Genomic DNA, 21625 nt, shown 5'->3' on the forward strand with positions numbered 1-21625 from the left:
ATCGCTTTGGCGCAGAGAAGGAAGGAAACAAGGGGAGCGCGAACTTTCGACTGTTTATTCTGAAATTATGGGATTTAACGTGCCAAAACGACTTTCTGATTATGAGGCACGCCGTAGTGGAGGACTCCGGAAATTTCGACCACCTGGCGTTCTTTAACGTGCACCTAAATCTAAGTACACGGGCGCTTTCGCATTTCGCCCCCATCGGAATGCGGCCGCCGTGGTCGGGATTCGATCCCGCGACCTCGTGCTCAGCAGCCCAACACCATAGCCATTGAGCAACCACGGCGGGTGACTGTTTATTCTCTATCGTATCGCATGCAATATACACACGCAGGTGAATGCGCAACATACAAAACAGCTTCAACCGCGCAACACCCTAATCACAGCCGGCTATCAAAAAACCTTCTTTCTGCATGCAAAAGTAAAACTGATGTGTCGCTAATACAAGACGAACCTCGCTCTTTAACATGAAACGCCTCTAACAATTCACCAGTCCAGATGCCGTGACCACAGGTGTCCCTGTGGTGTCACCACGGCACGTGAATTGTTAGAGGCGTTCCATGTTAAAGAGCGAGGTTCGTCTTGTATTAGTGACACATCAGTTTTACTTTTGCATGCAGAAAGAAGGTTTTTTGATAGCCGGCTGTGATTAGGGTGTTGCGCGATTGAAGCTGTTTTGTATGTTGCGCATTCACCTGCGTGTATATATTGCATGCGATACAATAGAGAATAAACATGATAAACAGTCGAAAGTTGGCATTCCCATTGTTCCCTTCTGTCCTTCCTTGTTTGCACCAAAGCGATCATATTCATGGTCTACTCAGCTACGGAGCATACAGTTCCCCCTATCTAAGCACGAGTAACGGGGATGGTGCTGATAAATGTTACTACGCGCCGTTACAGGGCACACAACAGAGACGTTACGGAGATTCACGAAGGCATGCTAACCGGCGCATGCGTGTTAGTAGGGCACAATGGCGAGGCGCCTATGTCGTTCTCAAAAGTGAGCGATATTGCTCACTATATTTAATGCGGTATTATGTTGCAACGAAGCTGGATACTCGAGAAACACCGCCCTGCGCAACGTTCAACGGCATTTTCTCGCTCCGCGCAACAGTAACGCCGGCGTGAAATTTGTGCGCGGGGACTCGTGCAGAAATTTGAGCGAAGAACACAGTTCTGAAGCAAGAGGTCAAAATTACCCGGTTGCGCCTTGGCGACATACGCACGCTACCTAGAAGTCAGGCTGAAGCTGTAGCTGGGGAGCGCGTTTCCGAGACACAAATGTGAAAGAAAAGGGCGGTGGGGGGGGGGGGGGGGGGGGGCTGTTATGCTGAAGATGCACATACCAGCCCGGCAGTAAACCTGAAAAATACACTAGCTCAGAGTTAAGCAAGGCTAACCAGTACGAAATATAAAATAACAAAACGGAACCGACTTTAAGCAGTGCGAACAGTTCATTTGTTTACTGAAGACAACCTTAGAGGGAAAAAAAGAAAGAAAACGATTACACCCTTTATTTCCATTTACGCAGGCTAACGTTTCAGTGCCTTAATAACAGTTCGCCGCAACAATTACTTGTGTCATTGCTTTCACAGTGCAATGGAGCACGTTCGTAACCTGATAGCGGCGAGGTCGCGGTTGTGGAAAGTCGGGAGTTTCTTTGTTAGACACGAAGAGTCGTATTTCATTGTTTAGAAGTGATCCCAGACCGAGCGGGAAGTAATGCCATCGCGAACACCAGCAACGCGAGCTATACGTGTTCCGTGCGCGAGCGCTAATGAGCGGTACCTGAGCGGTACCGCTGGAACTGGCGCACAGTGAACTAATGTATAAAGCTTTTTGATCAAGTGAAAAGTATAATGCGAGCCCACTGCTATCATTTTTTAATTTAAATTTACTGTTATGGCGACTTCTTCTGTCTTTTTTATGAGCTTTGTGGTGGATTCAACTATTTCAGCATGATTAGAGGCAACTTATTCTTGTCACAGTTCATGCGCAGACTCTACGTTACGCTTATGCATTAATTTGCAACTTTATGTCAAGCTCTCAGTATGTACCGTGCGAGTTTCTCTTACGACAAACAGTTGTGGAAGGTTTTGATTATTTCTATTTTTTACTAGCAACATTGTTCTGTCCTTTAAGTGTTGTTTTTTCACTTTTATATATAGCTACAATTTCGGCATAGCAAACTATTTTTCGTGTAGCCAAATTTCCCGTATTGCAGCAATTAAAAAAGAATGAAACAACAACGTTAGGGACACCACACAAAATTAGCGAAGTTCTGTTATATTGCAGGCCATCGAAAAAAGGAGATAAGTGACATTTCTGGGTCTGTCTTTGTAGTTGAGAAGGCAAACAGCGCAAAGGTAATTGCAGACTTCAGACATAACAGTACGTATTCCTATCTTCCTACTAGTTTGAGAGGGAGTGTTCCAAACTAGGAAGCAAAGCGGCGTAAAACTATAACATTTTCAAGCTTCAGCAATGAGTGTGCATTGTTGGAAATATGTGGTTAATTAGCTGAAATGGACTAATAACCTCAACTTTAACAAAATAGTGGGCGTGCAAACATAGCTAAGTTGAAGGCTCTTTTCTATAAAGCCAATTACACGACCCCGTGTTTCACGTGTTTCCGCGTCATGGTGTGATGTAAGGTGTGATTTGACCTGTAACGTCATTATTGAGGCCCTTAATTGCCCCAGTTGTGCGTGTGCAAGGTGACAAACACTCGTTATAGAAACCTACGCGGGACGCTTGTGTCTTTCTGGACAGTGGCCTTAAAGACGAGGACCCGGTCTGTTTTTGTTGAATACGTGAAATCAAATTCAGCGATCACGATCTGTGAGATAGAAATGTCCTTCTGTTTTCTGTCGGGGATGAATCCAATATTCCGGTGTGTTAGTTGGAACTTCCTCCACTGATGTGCTTAGGAGCACCATGTGTCATCGCATGCTTTGTCTGGCTTGTTAAAGTAAGTTCTCTCTCTTCTGTCTGGCTTGTTGGCAGCATGCTGCTGCCACTCGTTTAGCCACTCGAATAGCCACTCGCTTGGGTCATCGCTGCAGAAGAGTTGTTTTACAGTGCCTGAGGGTTCTTCCAAGCCAGTACGTGCTTTCAGGTGTGCATTGCGGACCCGATATCGCGCAAAGGCGTTCATTTTCATGGGTGCAACAGAACGGCTCCTGCAAGGACAGAATCAACGAATGACGACCAAGGATTGAAATAACGAGAAAAATGGTGGGGCGTCGCTTCAGGGCCTCAAACGATTTTTCTCAGGAATTTGCTCCAAGGGCAAGTCCTCATACGCTGTCATTGGCTTCCGCATCGCTCCATCTGAATGTTAACTACGTTTACGCACCATAGCTACTCTTCTACGACCACAAGTAACGCGGCTAGCAGAGGGCTATAAATTACAAGGTCCGTCTAAAAAATAACGAGACTCGAAACAGTGTGAGAAGTGCAGAAGCCAGAGGGAGAAAAAGAAAAAAAAACGTGCGTAGGAAGCCGCTTCGAAGCTTCAACAGGCTGACGATAGAGCTCCGGTGTCGCTGCCGCTCGTATTATTATTCTGCGACCACTGATTGACCTCAGAGGTGCGCACAAGTGCTACCGGAAAATAGGCGAATGCGAAATACGAGCATTACATTAACCTGAAGTTCCCCTAAGTAGATCGAGATGCCGAAAGGGCACGTGAAACTGCTAAGCAGAACGAAGGCTTCCTGTCAAACGAGGCCTGCAGTTACCTTTCAGTCCTGCGTCACCTATCTACATCCTATGCCTGCAAATTTCCTAAATTAGCCGAGCCGCGCAATCCGTTGCCCCCCTCGAGTGCATTTCCCTACCCTCGACACCTCATAAGCTACTTACATGGTGACGTGATCAACCTCTTACGCTTAAATTCAAGTAGAATACCAGCTATCCGCGCTCTAATCCATGCTGCCGTCTTTCATAGCTCTTAACGTTACGGCAATAATTGTCCGTTCCGTCTCGCCTTGCGTGGTAGTTGGCTTATTTATCTTCGAGTCTCTAAAGTTAGCCTCCAAACTTCGGTCCCATAGGTGACCGCAGGCGGAATGCACCATGCCCTTTTCTTTTCAAGAATATAGGTAGGGCGACATTCACGATCTGGGAGTGCCTGTGCTATGCGCTGGAACCAATTTTTATTAGTGTGTAGATTGAGTTTCCATGATCCTGGTGCCACGTGTTTACGTGACCCGGACAAAGTAATCATTCGTTCCTTTAAACCACCAACTACTAATCGCGAACTCTTGTTATTCAACCAGGCGAGTGGTAAATATTTTTTTTTTTTAAACCTTAATCTTCAAACTTACTCTTAGACTTTGCCCGCTGAAGTTTTCGGTCTGTCGCTGTAATTTGTTGCACGGTAAGTTGTGGCGATATGATTGTTCATGCAAAACTACGTGATTTATTTGTGCCACATTTTCTCTTGCTGTTGCAACCACAGATTGACGCAGTTATCACGTTCTCAGTGTCTGCGTCCGCGTGCAAACACGTTGCCTTCACGCGATCGCTTGGCAGTCTTCCCCAGAAATTTTAGTATAATGCGCTGCTCCAGTTTCACATTGGGCACTTCCCTAGTAATACTACAGTGCCTAGAATATAGTATAGTAATAAGATTGTTTACTTCTGCTTTAAATTGCTGCAAATAGCAAAATATTACGAGAGGCAGCGGCCCTAACGTTCTGTCGTCGACTTCTCTAAGTTTCAGAGAGGCTTCTCGCGCGTGTGCGCTCCCCTTCACCTTGTACGCTGTTTATAGGCTTGCAAGTTTCACTCCTTTCCGCAGTCACAACTCGTCACTTCAACGCACCGGTGGCTTAGTGAGCCGCGAAGTGTATCAGCTTCTGCTGCTGATCTCCGGCCGCCGTTTCGATTTCAGGCAGCGGCAGCCACGTTTGGATAGAACCAGAATGCAAAAAAAAAAAGAAAAAGAGGGACACTCGTGTGCAAGAGTCTTTGGTGAAAATTAATCCGAAGTTCCTCGCTCACAACCATGTGGTTCATTACTTACACAGCCATGATTTCGTTACGTAAAACCTCCCTTAAATTGATATGGATTATCATTACTATTATTTGTCTTCGCGAAAACGTGGTCGTCATTCATGGTCGGGTATCGAACGTTCCACCTCGTACAGAGCAGCTTTAGCAGCAACTTCTACTACGCAGCTCCGATCACGGAGGCCATCGTTCCACTTCATTTCTGTCTTTCACTAGGAACGACAAAACGCGATAACAGCGAGGACTGCATCGCCGAGCGCGCGCAGGCATCATTTTTATGCCATGCATGATGTAGCTACCTTACCGCATTTATTGGCGTGCTTGTGGAGTGTTCGCGACTTGCACAGCTTCACCACATTTGTTGTCCACAGGAGCGGTATGTGAACGCTCACGTCACCAAAAAGTTGTCGTGAAAGAAAGTCGTACACGAATAAGTAGTGGCACGTTTCCTGTCTCTGGATATTCGCTTTGGGTAAACGACAACTCTATCCGGCGTGCGCCTGTCCTGGTATCGGAGAGGCTGTTCGATTTCCGATGGCGGCGGCAGGCGTTCTTGACGGGGCGAAAGCCAGAAAGACTGCACTACTGAACTGCGACTCTCTGACGCGCGGAGCTTCAAGTGACTTCGTCGGCTCCACATTTATCCGGCGCCTTCCGGGATACCCTCTGTATAATAACTTTTACTCATTCTAGATCGTAATATTTGAGATATTCCTCCAACCTAATAGGTCGAGCGAGTCGCAAGAGAACGTCCCAATCTCAGCACAAAAGTACGAAATTTAATCTTCAGCCTGTATATTTTACGTGCGCGGCGACATTGCTGGCGAACTTGTCATGCAGTACACGATAAGGAAATGAGACTGGCGACCGAGAAGCAACTTTCCCGTTCACTCGGCATGGCACGGCAGTAACCCTTTACGGCAGGTTACTTTGGCACGGCAACGTTACAGCAAATTACGCTGGTCTACTAGAAATGAAACGTCTCCGTTGTAGCGGCGACGTTGTTGTTTTGCAGTCACAGCACCGCAGTTTTGAATGAATCCGCTGAAGCGTGTTTCATAGTCACGGCCGTAGGTCTTTGTATAAATCACACTTGGTTTGTTCCTCTGGTTATTCCCTCCAATGTTGAAGCTGAGGCCCAGTGGCATCGACTTGGGCAAAATTATCGTATCCAGCATACACGAACGCAGCTGTATGGCACCGATATCAAACTAGATCGAGCCTCGTCGTGAGGTCATGCCTCGGCAGGCCGGCTACGGCGAATAAATGTTGACCGCGATTGCGCAAAGCCGAATCGAGGCGGAATCAGCGAGCACCACCTAGACGTCGCTGCACGGCTTGCTAGCACTCACGCACTAGTATTGAAAATTTCTCATACACAATATTCGCGATGAGCAGTTGAGGCTGTAGCTCGGTATTAAATAAAGCAGCCCAGCTTGGCGCCCCCGTTAAGAGTCGGTCCCGCCTTCAGCACTGGGTAAGAACAGCCTTCGCTTCAGTGCCTGCGCCATCCGTGAAAATTCGGCTCGCTCTGCTAGCCATCTGTACAGCGCACAGCAACATTGATGTTCAAACTCGTTCTGTACAGCTCACGTGCACGCCACTGTCAGAAAAGGCAAGATGCAAAAGCATGCGGTTGCTTACGAAGTCGTAGGACGTTTCGAATGCGCTGTCCCCCTGCGGTGGGCGGCCAGTGGGTTAGCGGCAGCATGAGAGAGAGCAGTAGGGGCAGGGGAAGAAAGAGAGAGAGAGAGAAAGAGATCCAGGCCGATTAGTACGGGGATGTCCAGCAAGCACACCAAGCAGCACGGAAGCCGCGAGCTGTTGGTAAACTGGCGTGCCGACCTGAGTTCCGCCGCCGTGGTCGGAGGCGAAGTGGTGGTGGTGATGCTCCGGGGGTCTGCGCTTGGACTTCTGCGAACGGGGAGGAGCAGGGAGGGTACGGCCATCACTTCGCTTAGCCGCACCAGCGCGACACACCAAGCCTCGCAAAACACGCCGCTCCTTTTTCACTATAGCCCGCACAATGGAGCCTGCTTTTTATGCTGCGCTGGGTGACACCAAAGACCCGAAAAGAGCCAATTTACCTATACCCTTAAAGAACCAACTGCAAAGAACCCGTCAGAGCATTATTTAGGAGCTCGGTCGCCTGAAAGCATGCGATAGTTTTACTCATATTAGCAATTGAAGTGAGACCAGAAGACATACTTCACCTCGAACGCAGTTCACAAACGCATGCAACGCGTACAGAGAACGCACACAACTCGTATACCACCTCGGGCAGGAGAAAAAGCAGCGGGAGGGGAGCGGTGAGTCAGATCGTGTCACTTTAGTCCGAAGCCTAGCGACCCACAATTCACCGGCACTAAAATCACGCAGAGCACACAAGGAACGCACAAGAACAGCTCTGCTCGAGTTTATGCGCCAGTAAATCATTTATCACGATACTTGCAATGGACTAGCCAAGCCTTCCTGCTCATCACAGTCTGACGGCCGCCACACCGGTTATGGATCGAACGTGCTTTCAGGTCGGGGCCGCGCAGCCGTGCTCGACTGCGCGGAGCATTCGCTTCCGTCGATCGGCCTGAAGAGCTGAAAACGATCCTGCTTCAGCTATGCCGAGCCATTTGCTTATTCGCTGCGGTCGTGTCGCGCTTCTGGCGCTCGATGCGCAAAACAATATGTGCGAAGTGAAGAAATATCTCTGCGAGATCTGCTTGCATAAATCCCTAAATGTATAACAGTACGTGCAGAATAATAACAGCTGAGGAAACACGGGGCTCCTGAGCAGGAGCTTTATCGCCATGATGCGCAAATAGATATCTACCACGTGTATGACTCGAGAGGACCGACATACCAGAAAAGACTAGCATCCCCGCGAACTGCAATTATAGTAAACCGGGGATGGCTGCCATGCTTTTGATGTCTGCATCATTTTGTCGCGGTCTCAGTTATCTTTCAGGCCACTTGGCTTACGGGTGTAATGCTGATACGCACCGGAGTGTCATGACACAGGGCGACGACTATTAATAGGGACTTTGAACATGGTTGGTTAAAGCTCACCAGAAGGCAGTGGCAGATTACCTCCGAAAAGGGGCGGTGCTGGGGAGTCATCGTCTATGAGGAAATTAAGGCACTCTTTGCAGAAAAAAGAAGGGAAAAACGAAAAGAAAGAAAGAAGGAGAGAAAGAGAGAGAGAGAGGTCTGCCTAGCGTTTCCAACCAAATTACTCATCCTGCAGTGGGAAAAAGTGCTCTCCCTCCTTCCCTCCCCTAACCACCTTACGCTTCCTTTAAATTTCTCCACTCAAGCGACGTGGTATACGAACTAAAACATCTGCTGACAGGCTTCACTTCCAACAGAGTAATGAGGCGTTTCTTTTCTACAAAGAAACAAAAATGCTTCTAAATGAAACGCACCAAATGTAGAGCTCAAATATATAAGATTTGTTTGAAAACGAGCGCAGCCATCGTTATATCATTTTGAAAAACGTTCCTTTCCTTCTTTCTCTCTTCCTTTCTTTTTCTTTTTTTCTTTTTTGCTGCTTGCGTGCCACGGTAACTTCACAGCTGAAGGCAAAGCGATGCATCCCCTCCGATCCCAATCACTCCTCCAAAAAAAAAAAAAAAAAAAAAAAAAGAAAAAAAAAAAAAAACAGAGAGAGAGAGAGAGAGAGAGAGAGAGAGAGAGAGGAACACTTGTAAAAAGTTGGTTCTTCACGTAATGGCTACTAAAATTTCCCTGATACATTTAGTCGCATTCTGGGTTGATGTACAGTTCTTTTAGTAAGCGATCATTTCTTTCTCCCGCGTGTATAGTCGAAGAAGAAGAAAACTGCTCTACAGAACGTAATTATCTTTTTTAATGAAAGCGTTCGCTGACTTCTTCTTTTAAAGATTGCCTCTCCCAATTTTAAAAGAGTACGACCTTCCGAAAATGTTTTGGCACGCACCGAAAGCTAAATGTGTGACAATGTACTTTTACTTGAAACTATAAACGTGTCACAACCTCCGTTTCCTTACTTGACATGGTACATGGTCAGTGTGAAAAAGATAGAGAGAGAGAGAGAGAGAAATTTAATGGAAGAGCCGCAGAGGCGGCTGGCCTGAGTGACGTTACTCAAGCCCTGTACTCCACGCTGGGAAAGTGTTATGGATTTCATAGTAAGGTAGAGGGAAATTTGAGCTTAGAGTTGGCCTGAAATAATGATAGCTTTAAGGGATATATATATATATATATATATATATCTATATACATATTTCGAACGAGAAAAGACGTCGGACAACAGGTTTTGTATCACGTATCGAGAGCTAACGTTTACGCTAACACTGCCTGTGTACAGAAGACGGTGTATTTGAGAGGAGCAGGATTCAGCGGGATTCTTACAAGAATGTCCGACAACGGTATTTTTATTTTCAGGGAGGAAATTAAATTCGAAGCCACGCCCCCAACCCCGTCATCGGTATTGCTCTGCACTGCGTTTTCACTGCATCGTTAACTGTGGTGCAGTGATGGTGATTTGTAGACCCACAGCGGGTGGACTTTGTTCCCTCCTCCTCCCCACTTTCTTGCACTTAATGATCACACTGATCAAACTTTCCGAATTTAATTTCACCGTGGCTGGTTACTAGATGCACTAGATTAGTTGTCTGTAAAGTGATAACACCAGGGCGAAATTTATGGCAGAAGAGATGGCTTAAACAATTTTATACGGAGCTGGCATATCGCTACGCGGCGCATCACAAGCTTTAATATTCAAAATTCTCGCAATTGCGCAATTAATGACGTAGGTCATCGGTTGCAACCAATTCTTGAATATAGGCAAAGTCGCCTTAAAATAAAGAAAAAAGAACAACGCCGGGCGTAGCAATCGGAACATTTATATTCACCGCTATCAAATAATTTTCTCTACGGTCGTCCAAGCCGCTGAGCTACAGCCCAAACGAAAGCGCTGGCTCACGGGCAAACTTATACTCTCTCTCACTATCTTTGTCGCATGTTTGTATGACTGTGTTACGAAAACACCAATCTTGGAGGAACTTGTCATTCGTTGAAGGCAGAGTTTTCGAGCCTTGCATTACTCCGAAACCATCCACACGACATTGTAGTTCATTTGCGAACCGTTTTACACTACGTCATAATGCCTCGAAACTCTGTCTTCAAGAAAATTTGATATATCTCGCTCCATTATTCGGAAACTCTTCAACTGCGACCATAGTGCAGCAACCCATCTCGATCCTACAACACACTGGTCACTCACGCCGACACTTCATTCACGCATCATTCGCCGACATTAATCATTCATGTTGTGAAGATTTGTTTGCGAAAACACGAGATAGCGCACATACCCGATGCCATTTTTTTTCACAAACCGTCTCTAGAATTCTCTGATGTTATCAGAGGAAGTGCACAAACCTCTTGCTTCGAACGAGAGATGCCTGACAATGAAGACAGAGGGAACAGGCAAAGCACAGGCTGGTATACTCACATAACCAAGAGTCTAGGCCCGCTTCTTCTAGCCACCGGAGAGTAGTTGGTTGCTCAGGCTGATATATGTGCCTTTGTTATCCTTAAGGCTATTTCTCTCTTGCATCGATATCGCTCACATACCTGGGCCTTCTCGACTGCACCGTTCCTGTGCCTGCACTTTCGATTGAAACCCACGCTGATTTCTTGTTTTACTCAGTGGGGAAACTAGAGTGCTGCGACGACGGAGCGCGAAAGGGACACAGACAGGCGCTCGCTCAATTTTTTACTGCACAAAGAAAAACAAAAGCGCTCTAGTTTTTTCAATGACGAAGTACCGACTAGTCCCCCGACTATATCCATCCTCCTGCTGACGTCCTTGGCAAGCGCACACGCGCCCTCACGACCGACCCTAACGTTCGAGACTCGATCAGGTGTCGGCATCGAGAGCGAAGCAGTCACCTGAAGATTTTCGGACTGTCGGTTGTGCTCAAGAGATGCGCTCGACTTTCGTAGTCGAGCCCTCGAGCGCCGACTGCGCTGCCGAGCGAGCTTGCAAATTATTGTGCCCTAAATGCACAGATGCTCCTTATGTATGACCAATGACATAAGTTAAAGTAAAATGAGAAAATAAAATGCAGCACGACTACCAGGCGCTCGGTATCCTCAATACACGAACCTTCCACTTTTCGTATCCGCTTGAAGCTGCACTGCTTCGAATGCGTCGCCATCACCAGAGGAAGAAGCTGAGTTGTCAATTTTTTTTGTTGGAAGCAGCGTTCAGCTGGTAATGAATTAACTCGACTTAAGCGGGTCATTTCCGTCGAAATATTTATGTTGCGCATCTCCAGAACCATCAACTCCCTATTCTCTTTCCTTTTTATTTTTGTACAAGTTCCAGAAACAAACCTCGCTCTATACCGCTATAAATCACACCATCATCGGTACCTTTCTATATGGACCATCTCTAAAATCGTTTTACGGCTGAATACGCGTAACAACTGAATTTTTCAGATGCTTTTTTTTCGGTGTACTTCGCTTTTGTTGCGTGAAGACAGATTTTTCTAACGAGAGGTATGAGAGTGGTCGTTTTCTGTAACCTGCCGCATATTGTGCTTTTTCATGTCGCTGCAAAAACGTGGCGAAAGCAATAAAAACATGCCAAAGAAGGTGTATATCGGCACTTAACCCACCTAGCCCAACCCGGTAACGTTTTAATAGCCACCATATAGAGAACCGGGCGCATATTCACAGTAAACTGCTAAGGCTGAAACTATCCCTAACAACGGATTCCAGCCGATCAGATCTACGGACACATTATCAGAAGTGGGAAACAGCACTTCGAATCAAAAACCTTGTGAATTCGGCTCCCGAACTTTTGCAGCTTTGTTCTACGCCGTGCTGTGTTGCCGAAATGTGAGATGAAAATGCCACTTGGGCGGCCATTAAAAAAAAAAAATGATGCGAAATATCTTTTGGAATTCACTTTTCCAACTGTGAATTTGAGTAATAAATTTTAACCCTGAAGAAATCGGAAATTGTCAAGCTCTAGCGTGTACTGCATTTGCCATAGAATGAAGCGTCGCTGCTTTAAAAACAGTGGAGCAGTCAACCGGATTATTTTCTTGCTCTCACAAGCTCAGAAAGCTTGCGGCATGCATTGCTGCAGTGCCTGAAGTCAACAGCACTCAGTGACCGACTGTAGTCTCTATACTATGCGCCTGCGAATAAAACATCCTTAGTATTCTCCTTCCTTCCTTTCTTTTCCTTATTTCCCCCTCTCTGCTTCCACTTCCCGTTTTTCTCTCTCTCCGTCTTCAACCAACAGTGACTTCTGTTTTGGCAAACATCAGCGATAATTTATGGCATCATATATCCTCAGTAGCCGATATACGACCGCGAGCAGAAGTTTAGAAAGCGAGGGTGTTTTAAATTTTTAACATGGAGCCTGAAATCGAGCAGAACCCCCCTCCCCCAAACGTGCGCGTATTTGACCAATTCAGTGCGTGTGCCGACATCACCCTGCCTACGGTGGCGCCAGAAGAAAATTTTCGCTGTTATTATTATTATTATTATTATTATTATTATTTTGCTGACGCAGACGATTCCAAACTTTCGCTCGCGCCGGTGCGTGCAATTGGCCAACATACAGCAGGATCAAAGAAAAAAAATGTATACTGAAGCGACCAGTACAAGATTGCAGAGGAGTCTTGAAGTGTAAACGTATATATGACGAAATTGGTTTGGTTACGGCTGGCGTCACATGGTGGCATCGGCCAAAGCTTGCGGCCCAACTCCTGACGTGCTCGTGTGTCACTCCAGAGTTACACAACACTACGGGCGAACGAGCGAAGCCTTGGCCTGTTCGCCCACTGTTGATCACGTCCCATCAAACTTCCTGTCTAGTTTGCATCTCAGAGTGCCACGGTCACGCAAGCTCTCTTCGACATGTTGCACGTCACAGCGATCGCGTTTCCCTTTTGTTCCACTGTACCCAACCTTAAGATCAAGCCATTATTGTCTTCGGCGGTGCTTCAAGCAAGATTGAATCACCAAAATTATTCATTGCCCAGGCAGCACGTTGAAGAGGACGGTCTCCGCAATATTTGCAACCACGATGCGACAGCCGCTTTCGTTCACTGAGAGACAGCGGCGGGGTTGCTAAGTTTTTGGCCTCACTGTGAAGGAATAAGCCTACAGGAATGAGACACGTTCTGCTTGAAGATGAAGGCCCTTTTCACGCCGGTGCCACACCATCAGTGGGCGCTATGCATAAATATTTACAGCAACCGAGCGTGAAACCACTGGTTTGCAGCAACTATCCCACCTTCGCGGGCATATATTTGTGCCTTGATGGCTTCTTTAAAATTTAAGATATGTATACTGCTCACTAGGTGTTTTGTAGATTTTATATTATTAAAAATGTATAATCAGCGAGTTTCTGCAATGCAATGAAAGCTTTGTGTTCAAAGTAACCGTCGAGAAAAAGTAATATTTCCTTTGACGATATCCCCGGATGTTTTTTGTTTTATTTAATCATAAGAACTGCCATTTCGCCCAAGCGTGACGAACAATAACAAGGTTAAATGGTGCTCTCCACGAAATATAGCAATTAGATCTTCGCCCCAAGACACCAATGACAGACCGTTGCATCCACAGTAGCTTTCGTCAGAGTGCAACTGGTTGTTATCGTTCCTCTGGGCGTCTTCCTTTTTTCTAATAAAGCACCACTCGAAAACGACCAGTCGTTATTTATTTACACTAGGCTCCTCTACAGCGTCCTTTCTGGCAAAATACGTGAAATTATGACTGAACTTGGCAGCCACGGTGAAGCTAAAGCCCAATCAGCACTAACAATCAGTCTCGTACGTTGATACGCGACTACACCCTTCTATCCCCTTTTGTTCATTTTCCCTTTTTTCCCAGCACAGACAGCCAACCGGTATTTACACTGACTAACCTCCCTGTCTTTCCCTCTAATTTTCTCCCTCTTCCTGCTTTGGATAGAGCTACACCTGACCAACATGGCAGCATATTTCATTTTAATGCGATCTCGGTTGCGAATTACTGCTTTCCTTTCCTTTTGTTGTTGTTGTTATTGTTGTTGTTGTTGGTGGTGGTGTTGTGGTTATCTACTTCGACATATGTCACGTTGTTTCGCCCTCCGTAGGCCCTCGTTTTCTTTTCATGCACTCGGTAAAGTTTCGTGCACACTGCATTGTATGCACGTGAGAACTGCTGGCGCGGTTCCTCTTCTGTGGAAAAAAGAAAGTCACCATCTGGCTCACGAGCAGACGCATATAATAATGGATGGTACTCGCACTAACATAGAACATGTCGCCTTACCCTGAATGGATGAAAAAAAAAAGAAAAAAAAGGAACCTTCGGAGAGATCATGACACAATAGAGCCAGACGGAAGTGTTGGGAAGATGTAGCGAGTACAGACAAAACACAAGGAAGTAAAACTCAAAGTATTGATTTTGAACACATATAAAATAATCAAACTAAATAATCTGACAGGCGTCGGATGGTGAAAGCGATACGCAGGCACACAATCTGCCCGCCATGTCTGCGAGGTCGCTCGTTCCATTCACCGCAGTGCGCTTGTGTGACTTATTTTGTCGTGCCGCTCTCGAGTCTCGGCCACATTTCGAGCGCCGCAAAACGAACGGCGAGACTTGCCATGAATATTTCATTGCCTATACTTCCGGGGGCTTCTGTCTTCCACTACTCAGATGTATAGCGCGCGGAAACGGAACAGAACGGCGCTTTAAAAGAAACGAATCGGTGGCGGGAGCGGCGTAGTCTGTGCTTTCTATAGCTAAGAAAGAAAGCAAGAAAAAAAATGAAGCTTACGTCTTCGGAACGCTCTGTTAAGCAGACGCAGTGGTTGCAACGTTTAAAATGTTACTGTTCTTTTTTTCTTCCCCCAGCTCTACACACGTCGTGTTGACTCGTTATGCAACCCACCGCGTAGTAACCGCCGCGGCATGTCGGCGGTGAAAGCGCGTTCCGTGCGCTTCCGAGGCGAGACCCTCCGTGTGCATGGCAATGCACGATCGAATACGCGGCCAGTATATAACACGATGCAAGTCGCACGCATTCTCGACGACGAAGCGCACCAAATAGAAACGACGGCATCCGTGTAGGGCAACATGTCACACGCCGCACAGTCTCATGGGCGTAAGACCCTGCTTCGATTCACGCGCGAGAATGCTTAAGAGAGCGCGAGATCTCACGAAATTTTCGCTTAGTTTCCACTGACTGTCAATACGGGCTTTCGAGCGTCTGTCCATTTTAAGCTTTTTAAAGGTGTCGTAGGATGTAGCGGGCGTCTCGTAGTATTAACCACATCTCGCATTAGTTTTGTTGCAAACACGCGTTCGCGCCGTCATTTACATTAATATGAATAAATAAGGAAAACGTGCGGTCTCTAGTAACCGTTCAAGTAATGGCACAGCTCATATCTCGTCCCTAATTCTGATGAAGAAAATTGGTGTTTCGTGCTTAAAGCTTGGATCATTGCACCAATCCCACGCCTATGGCCAGGCGCATACAGTCGCCCTTAAATGAGTTTTCATCTCATGGGCTGACTGCAGATAAATAGAGCCCTAATCAAAATGCACAAACAACACAAAAAGGAAGACAAAGAACAGCATAGTGACGAATGGATTAACAAAAGGAACTGGAGGCGTCTCTAAAACAAAGGCGAAGACTGGCTTTGTTCAAAACAAAACAAAATAAATGAATGTTGTAGCCAGACGCAAGACCACGGGCGGATTTAAGAGGAAGCTTCAGCTCTGGTCCAACACCGATGCCGCACATTCGGACACATACGAAACGCAGACGTACTTTTATGACACAACCACAGGACCGATTTGAAAGAAATCTGTTCCACTTGAGAGATAAAGTGAAATTCTAGTGACTGCAGGAAACAACTTTTTTTATTTAACGCCTGGAATCTTTTACAATAATCAAAAATGGGTAACGTTTAAAAAAGAATTGAAGCACGAAGTTTGCATATTCGTACCTCAGCGCCAAAAACAGACATTGCATTTCTGTAACCTGCACCCGTTAGTTCACCTAAAGAGGACAAACTTAAAATATAAATTTACAGTTTACCTGAAATTGTTACAATGTTCACGACTGTTTTGCAAAAGACCTACTCACAAATTAGTAATATACTTAAGAGCGGTGCATTATATATATATATATATATATATATATATATATATATATATATATATATATATATATATATATATATATATATATATATATATATATATATATATATATATATATATATATATATATATATATATGTGTGTGTGTGTGTGTGCTCCACAGATGGTGCGCATCAATTCTTCCGTTGAGACCAGTCACATGACTATTCTGGTTAACAAGTTAATTAGTCTACTTTGCGCAACTACTTGTGCAATTACTACACCGAGTCAGTGTCAAGTCAAATGTATGCCTCTGTGCTGCCACCGCTCTGCATTATGAACTCGTCGTAATATATTATTAGGCGCAGTTTAAATAATTGTGTTATCGTTTTTCATTGCTGAGTTACAGTTGTAAACTTGACAGCTTAGTTGCATGAAATTTTGTCATTTTCAACAATTTTTATTAAAATATCGACGGCCAGAACAAAAAGATCAGCTTCATACAGTCGTTAGAGTTTAACTTATAAATCCTCATCAAATCTGGTGCAGTGGTTGCCGTTAAAAACGATTTCTCAATTCCCATGCATTTACATAGAAGCCCCCGAGCTACAGCTTCCTATTAAAGGGGTGAGGGTGACCGTCCATCTAGCCGTCCCTCCTGACGCATCAGACACTTTCCATATAACAGAAGCAAAAGATATAAAAGAAGAACTAATTTGTGAACGGATTCGAGCAATACCACTTACTCTCTATTTGCGTTGAACTATTCGTGCTGCTTTGAATTTTAAACACGTACTTTCCTCATAAGTCACTGATGTACGTGTTTGTGCATGAATTTTGTCTCACCCTGAGCAGTATTCGCCGCAATCTTTCTTTGGCGCATGAACATTCGCAGTTTCAAATAATCCATTGCCGCATACTTCCGCTTCGGAAAAATAGCAATGAACAGGCGGTGCGACTTATAATAATAAAGGACTACTGCACGTATTCGTTAGCCTTTCGAAGCCTTTGCAAGGTATAGCAAGAAAAAAATCTAGTTTGGTACATACGTGTAGCGCATGCAGTAATAATATAGCTGTATGCCAGGTGCCTAAATATTAACACTTCAGAAATATTTCTCCGTATACCTGAGAAAGAGCACATTAATTCCACATTTATGAATGAATTCTATACATAAGAACATTGGTGCCCGATCGATTATATATATATATATATATATATATATATATATATATATACTGACCGGATGGGATGATTTTATTTACAAGAATGACGGATGGTTATCGTGGCGCTCGAGACAGGACGGTCATGCAAGACCGACAGGCAGCGCCAGCTCCTCGCGCACACTTCGACTTTCTCTTCCTTCGGCTGTGTCGTGCAGCGTGACAGTTTCTCCGGGGGCAGAAGAAGCTCTCCAAGCGAGCTACATAGCCCGATAGTGGTACAGTTTGAGTCGGGCGACGTGCACGACTTGCGTTTTACGTGACTGCCGGTTGTGCGAAGTGACTCTTGCGATGACGCATGTCACGTCACTGAAACCTTTCAGTATAACGTACGGGCCGGTGTCTCGTGATAGAAATTACGTGTTCTGCCACTTTTTTCCATACAGTTGTCCGAAGGCAAACAAAGCCCCCGGGAGCAAACGTGACGAGCACATCTCGAGCGTCATAACGAGCATTGGCACGATCTTGAGAGGAAAGAGTCTGGAGGCGGGCCAGTCGACGCTTGGGCACGACGTGAAGTCTGGCCTATTGAATAGTCATCATGTGGGGACCAGGGAAGGATGGCGTCGATAAAGCTTTGGGGTTGTGAGCATGGAGAAGAAAGAAAGGCGCGTAGCCTGTGACTTTGCGCTCGGCGGTATTGTAAGCGTACGTTGCAAATAGTAAAGCAGAATCACAATTCTTGTGATCTATGGAGGCATACATGGCAAGCATGTTGGTCAGGGTAAGATTTGTGCGCTCAGTGAGGGTGTTTGTTTGCGGATGGTAAGGGGTCGAGCACCGGTAATCAGATCCACAAAGACGTAGTAGTTCTTCAACAAAGTCCGCAGTAAACTGCCGTCCACGGCCACTAATCAGAACGCGTGGAGCACCGTGACGGAGAATGACGGAGTACAGCAGGAAAGATGAAACGTCAGCTGCTGTAGCCGAAGCGAGCGCCGCGGTCTCAGTATACCGGGTCAAATAGTCCACACGCACACACACAATAATCCAGCGACGTCCGGTAGTAGACTTGGGGAAGGGACCTAGTAAGTTGACAACAACTTTCTCAAATGGCAAGGGCGGTGGCTTAACTGGCTGGAATGCACCCGCAGGAGGCGTCGTTCATTGTTTATGGCGTTGACGAATGACATAACTGTAAACGTATTGCTTCGCCGTCTCCCAGAGCCTGGGCCAATACAAACGCTGGCACAGTCGGTGGAGTGTCCGAGCAAAGCCAAGGTGGCCTGACGTGATGTCATCATGCATGGCGTGAAAGATCATAGGTCTCAATGTCTAGGGAACTACGAGCAGAAGTGGAGTGCCTTTAGCAGAATAATTCTTCTGATACAATAAATCGTCAAAAAAAATAAAAGGTGAGCCCCGTGCCGGTGACCAAGCGGCATAAAGAACAGCTCTAAGGGAAGGGTCATGCTGTTGCGAAAAACTCTGCGGAGACGACAACGAGGCATTCATCTAAGTCATCATCCGTATCTCGCGTGCTTGCTGGCGGAAGGCGAGATAAAGTGTCAGCATCGGTGTGACAGCGACCACTCTTGTATGTGATACAAAAGTCGTATTCTTGAAGCCGTAATTAATCATCATCATCATCATCATCATCATCAGCCTGGTTACGCCCACTGCAGGGCAAAGGCCTCTCCCATACTTCTCCAACAACCCCGGTCATGTACTAATTGCGGCCATGCCGTCCCTGCAAACTTCTTAATTTCGTCCGCCCACCTAACTTTCTGCCGCCCCCTGCTACGCTTCCCTTCCCTTGGGATCCAGTCCGTAACCCTTAATGACCATCGGTTATCTTCCCTCCTCATTACATGTCCTGCCCATGCCCATTTCTTTTTCTTGATTTCAACTAAGATGTCATTAACTCGCGTTTGTTCCCTCACCCAATCTGCTCTTTTCTTATCCCTTAACGTTACACCTATCATTCTTCTTTCCATAGCTCGTTGCGTCGTCCTCAATTTGAGTAGAGCCCTTTTTTAATCAATTAATTAATTAATTAATTAATTAATCACCGCCGAGCTTATCGGCTAGATGGATCGCGTAGTCAACCAAGCAGCAAAGAGAATGGTAGTCGGTCACTATAGTGAAGTGGCGGCAGTACAAGTATGGTCGAAACTTGTGGGTGGCAAAGACTTCCGTGAGGCATTGCGGTTCGGTTACGGTATAATTCCGCTCAGCCTTGGTAAGACTATGGCTTGCGCGGGCGCTGACTTGCTGGTGTCCGCCATGAACTGCTTCAACGCCCAGGCCACTAGCATCGGTGTGAAGCTCAGTTGAGGCCTAAAGATTAGAGTGGCGCGAAATTGGAGCTGTGCAGAACGTTTAGCTGATAGAATGCAGACTCACACTCAGTCGTCCATGTAAATGATGTGTCCTCGTGAAGGAGTGACGTGACCGGATGAGCTGGGCGCGCAAAGTCCTTAACGAAACGGCGAAAGTACGAACATAGTCCTAGGAAGTTACGGAGGTCTTTCACCGTCTTCGGCTTGTTGAAGTCACGGACGGCTGCAAGCTTCTGGGGGTCTGAGCGGATGCCTTCTTTGTCGACTAGGAAACGCAAAACAAGAGTTTGACGTTCGCTAAAGTGACACTTTTTGGAGTTTAGAATCAGTCCAGCTCGTCGTATGCATTCAGCACAACTTCGAGTCATGGGTTGTGTTCGTGAAATGTCTTGCCGGAAATTACAACGTCGTCCAGGTAACACATGCATATTTCCCATCGATGTCCGCCCAGGATCGTGTCCATGAATCGTCCGAATGTCACCGGATCATTGCACAAACCGAAGGGCATTACGTTAAACTCTAAGAGTCCATCCAGCGTTATCAAAGCAGTCTTCTCCTTGTCTGCGGGTGCATCGGTATCTGCCAGTAGCCTGAGCGCAGATCGACAGAGAAGTACGACGCAGAATATGAACAGTCAATGGCGTCATCTATACGTGGGAGGATACACATCCTTCTTTGTCACTGCGTTTAGGCGTCTGTAGTCAACGCAGAATCGCCACGAATAATCTTTCTTCTTGAGCAACATAACTGGATCCGCCCAGGGAATATTGGACTCCTGGATGACGCCTTTCTGTAGCATGTCTGTAACTTGTTCGGCGATCACTTTGCGCTCGGCAGCAGAAACGCGGTACGGCTTCCGTCGTATTGGCGGCGCTGTTCCAGTATCGATGCGGTGGTGTACGCGGGAGTGCGGTGCTAAACGTAGACGATCTGGTGCAAAATCAAACACTGACGCATTGCGGGTAAGGAGCTCTTGGAGCGGTTGTTGGTGGGAAGAGGGGAGCGGTTTATTAATCATACTCCTAAATTTTGAAGAATGGTCACTGAGTGACGAGCTTGCGCCCGTAGATTAGCAACCGCACAAATTCTCACAACATCATCTTCTTCAAAGAGTGCTACCTTCAGTCCGGCAGGCAAAACAACTGACTCGGTGAACACCGCTCACCCTCCACACGTAAGCCCACCCTTCTACGACTTCGATAAGTGACCGAGGGACAAGTACACTCTTCTTTAGAGTGTTGACCTATTGGAGTTAAATTAATCCATAGCAGAAACCAGCACGCACGCGCGACGAGGTCACTGGGATGAACATTGCCGTCTGTGCAGGCAAAAGTACGTCAGGGGACACGGAAAATATTTCTTGACGATCGTATGGAATGTCATCAAGCGCTGGTGGTCTGACATCGCTGCTGAGTGAAGTTTCACCAGCCCTGCACTCTACTGTTGCTCCACACTTTCGTAAAAATAAATACTAAGAACTACATCATGCGTGGCGCGTGCTAGTACAGTAAATTCGGTTCGAAATGGCTCTTCACCAATGGTTATCACAATGGAACATACTCCCACAGGACGTAACAGTTAACCACCAACTCCGCGAAACGTGGTATTTACATAACTTTCAGTACTCGACGATTCTTGAAAGTAAGACACATCAGAGACACGGAAGCACCAGTATCTACCAAGGTCACAGTATTTACACCATCGACATCAACACACACTTTGTTCTTTACCAAGACGGCAGACGTAGGGATTTGAAAAAGTGACCGTCCCGCGACCTCACCTCCATCGGTCGCACCAGCTAGTTTCCCAGCTGGGGCGGCGTAAGCGAGCGGCGACGTGGAGATGGCGATCAACGTGTCCGAGTCGGCGGTGGAGTCGGGCTTCGGTCAGACACAGGGGAGTCAATCCTTGGCGTGTACGTGTGTTCTCGAGGTGGCTGGCGAAAAGGTACAAATGGCTGCC

The 21625-nt window shown here is 46.3% G+C and overlaps 1 protein-coding gene across 4 annotated transcripts in view; it reads right to left on the reverse strand.

Annotated features, from left to right (window-relative positions):
• LOC126547602 (uncharacterized) overlaps window positions 1–21625 on the reverse strand; it is a 460580-nt gene that overhangs the window by 37093 nt on the left and 401862 nt on the right. For 3 of the 4 annotated variants that reach the window (XM_050195494.2, XM_050195495.2, XM_050195490.2), the window contains 2 exons: window positions 6871–6939; window positions 6670–6702 (listed from right to left, as the gene is read on the reverse strand). In XM_050195494.2, the coding sequence (XP_050051451.1) occupies window positions 6670–6702; window positions 6871–6939 (102 nt within the window). The remainder of the gene's footprint in view (window positions 1–6669; window positions 6703–6870; window positions 6940–21625) is intronic. The other variant, XM_050195493.2, reaches the window with a different exon arrangement.

Source organism: Dermacentor andersoni, chromosome 1 (assembly GCF_023375885.2).
Source record: "Dermacentor andersoni chromosome 1, qqDerAnde1_hic_scaffold, whole genome shotgun sequence".
Lineage (NCBI taxonomy): Eukaryota > Metazoa > Arthropoda > Arachnida > Ixodida > Ixodidae > Dermacentor > Dermacentor andersoni.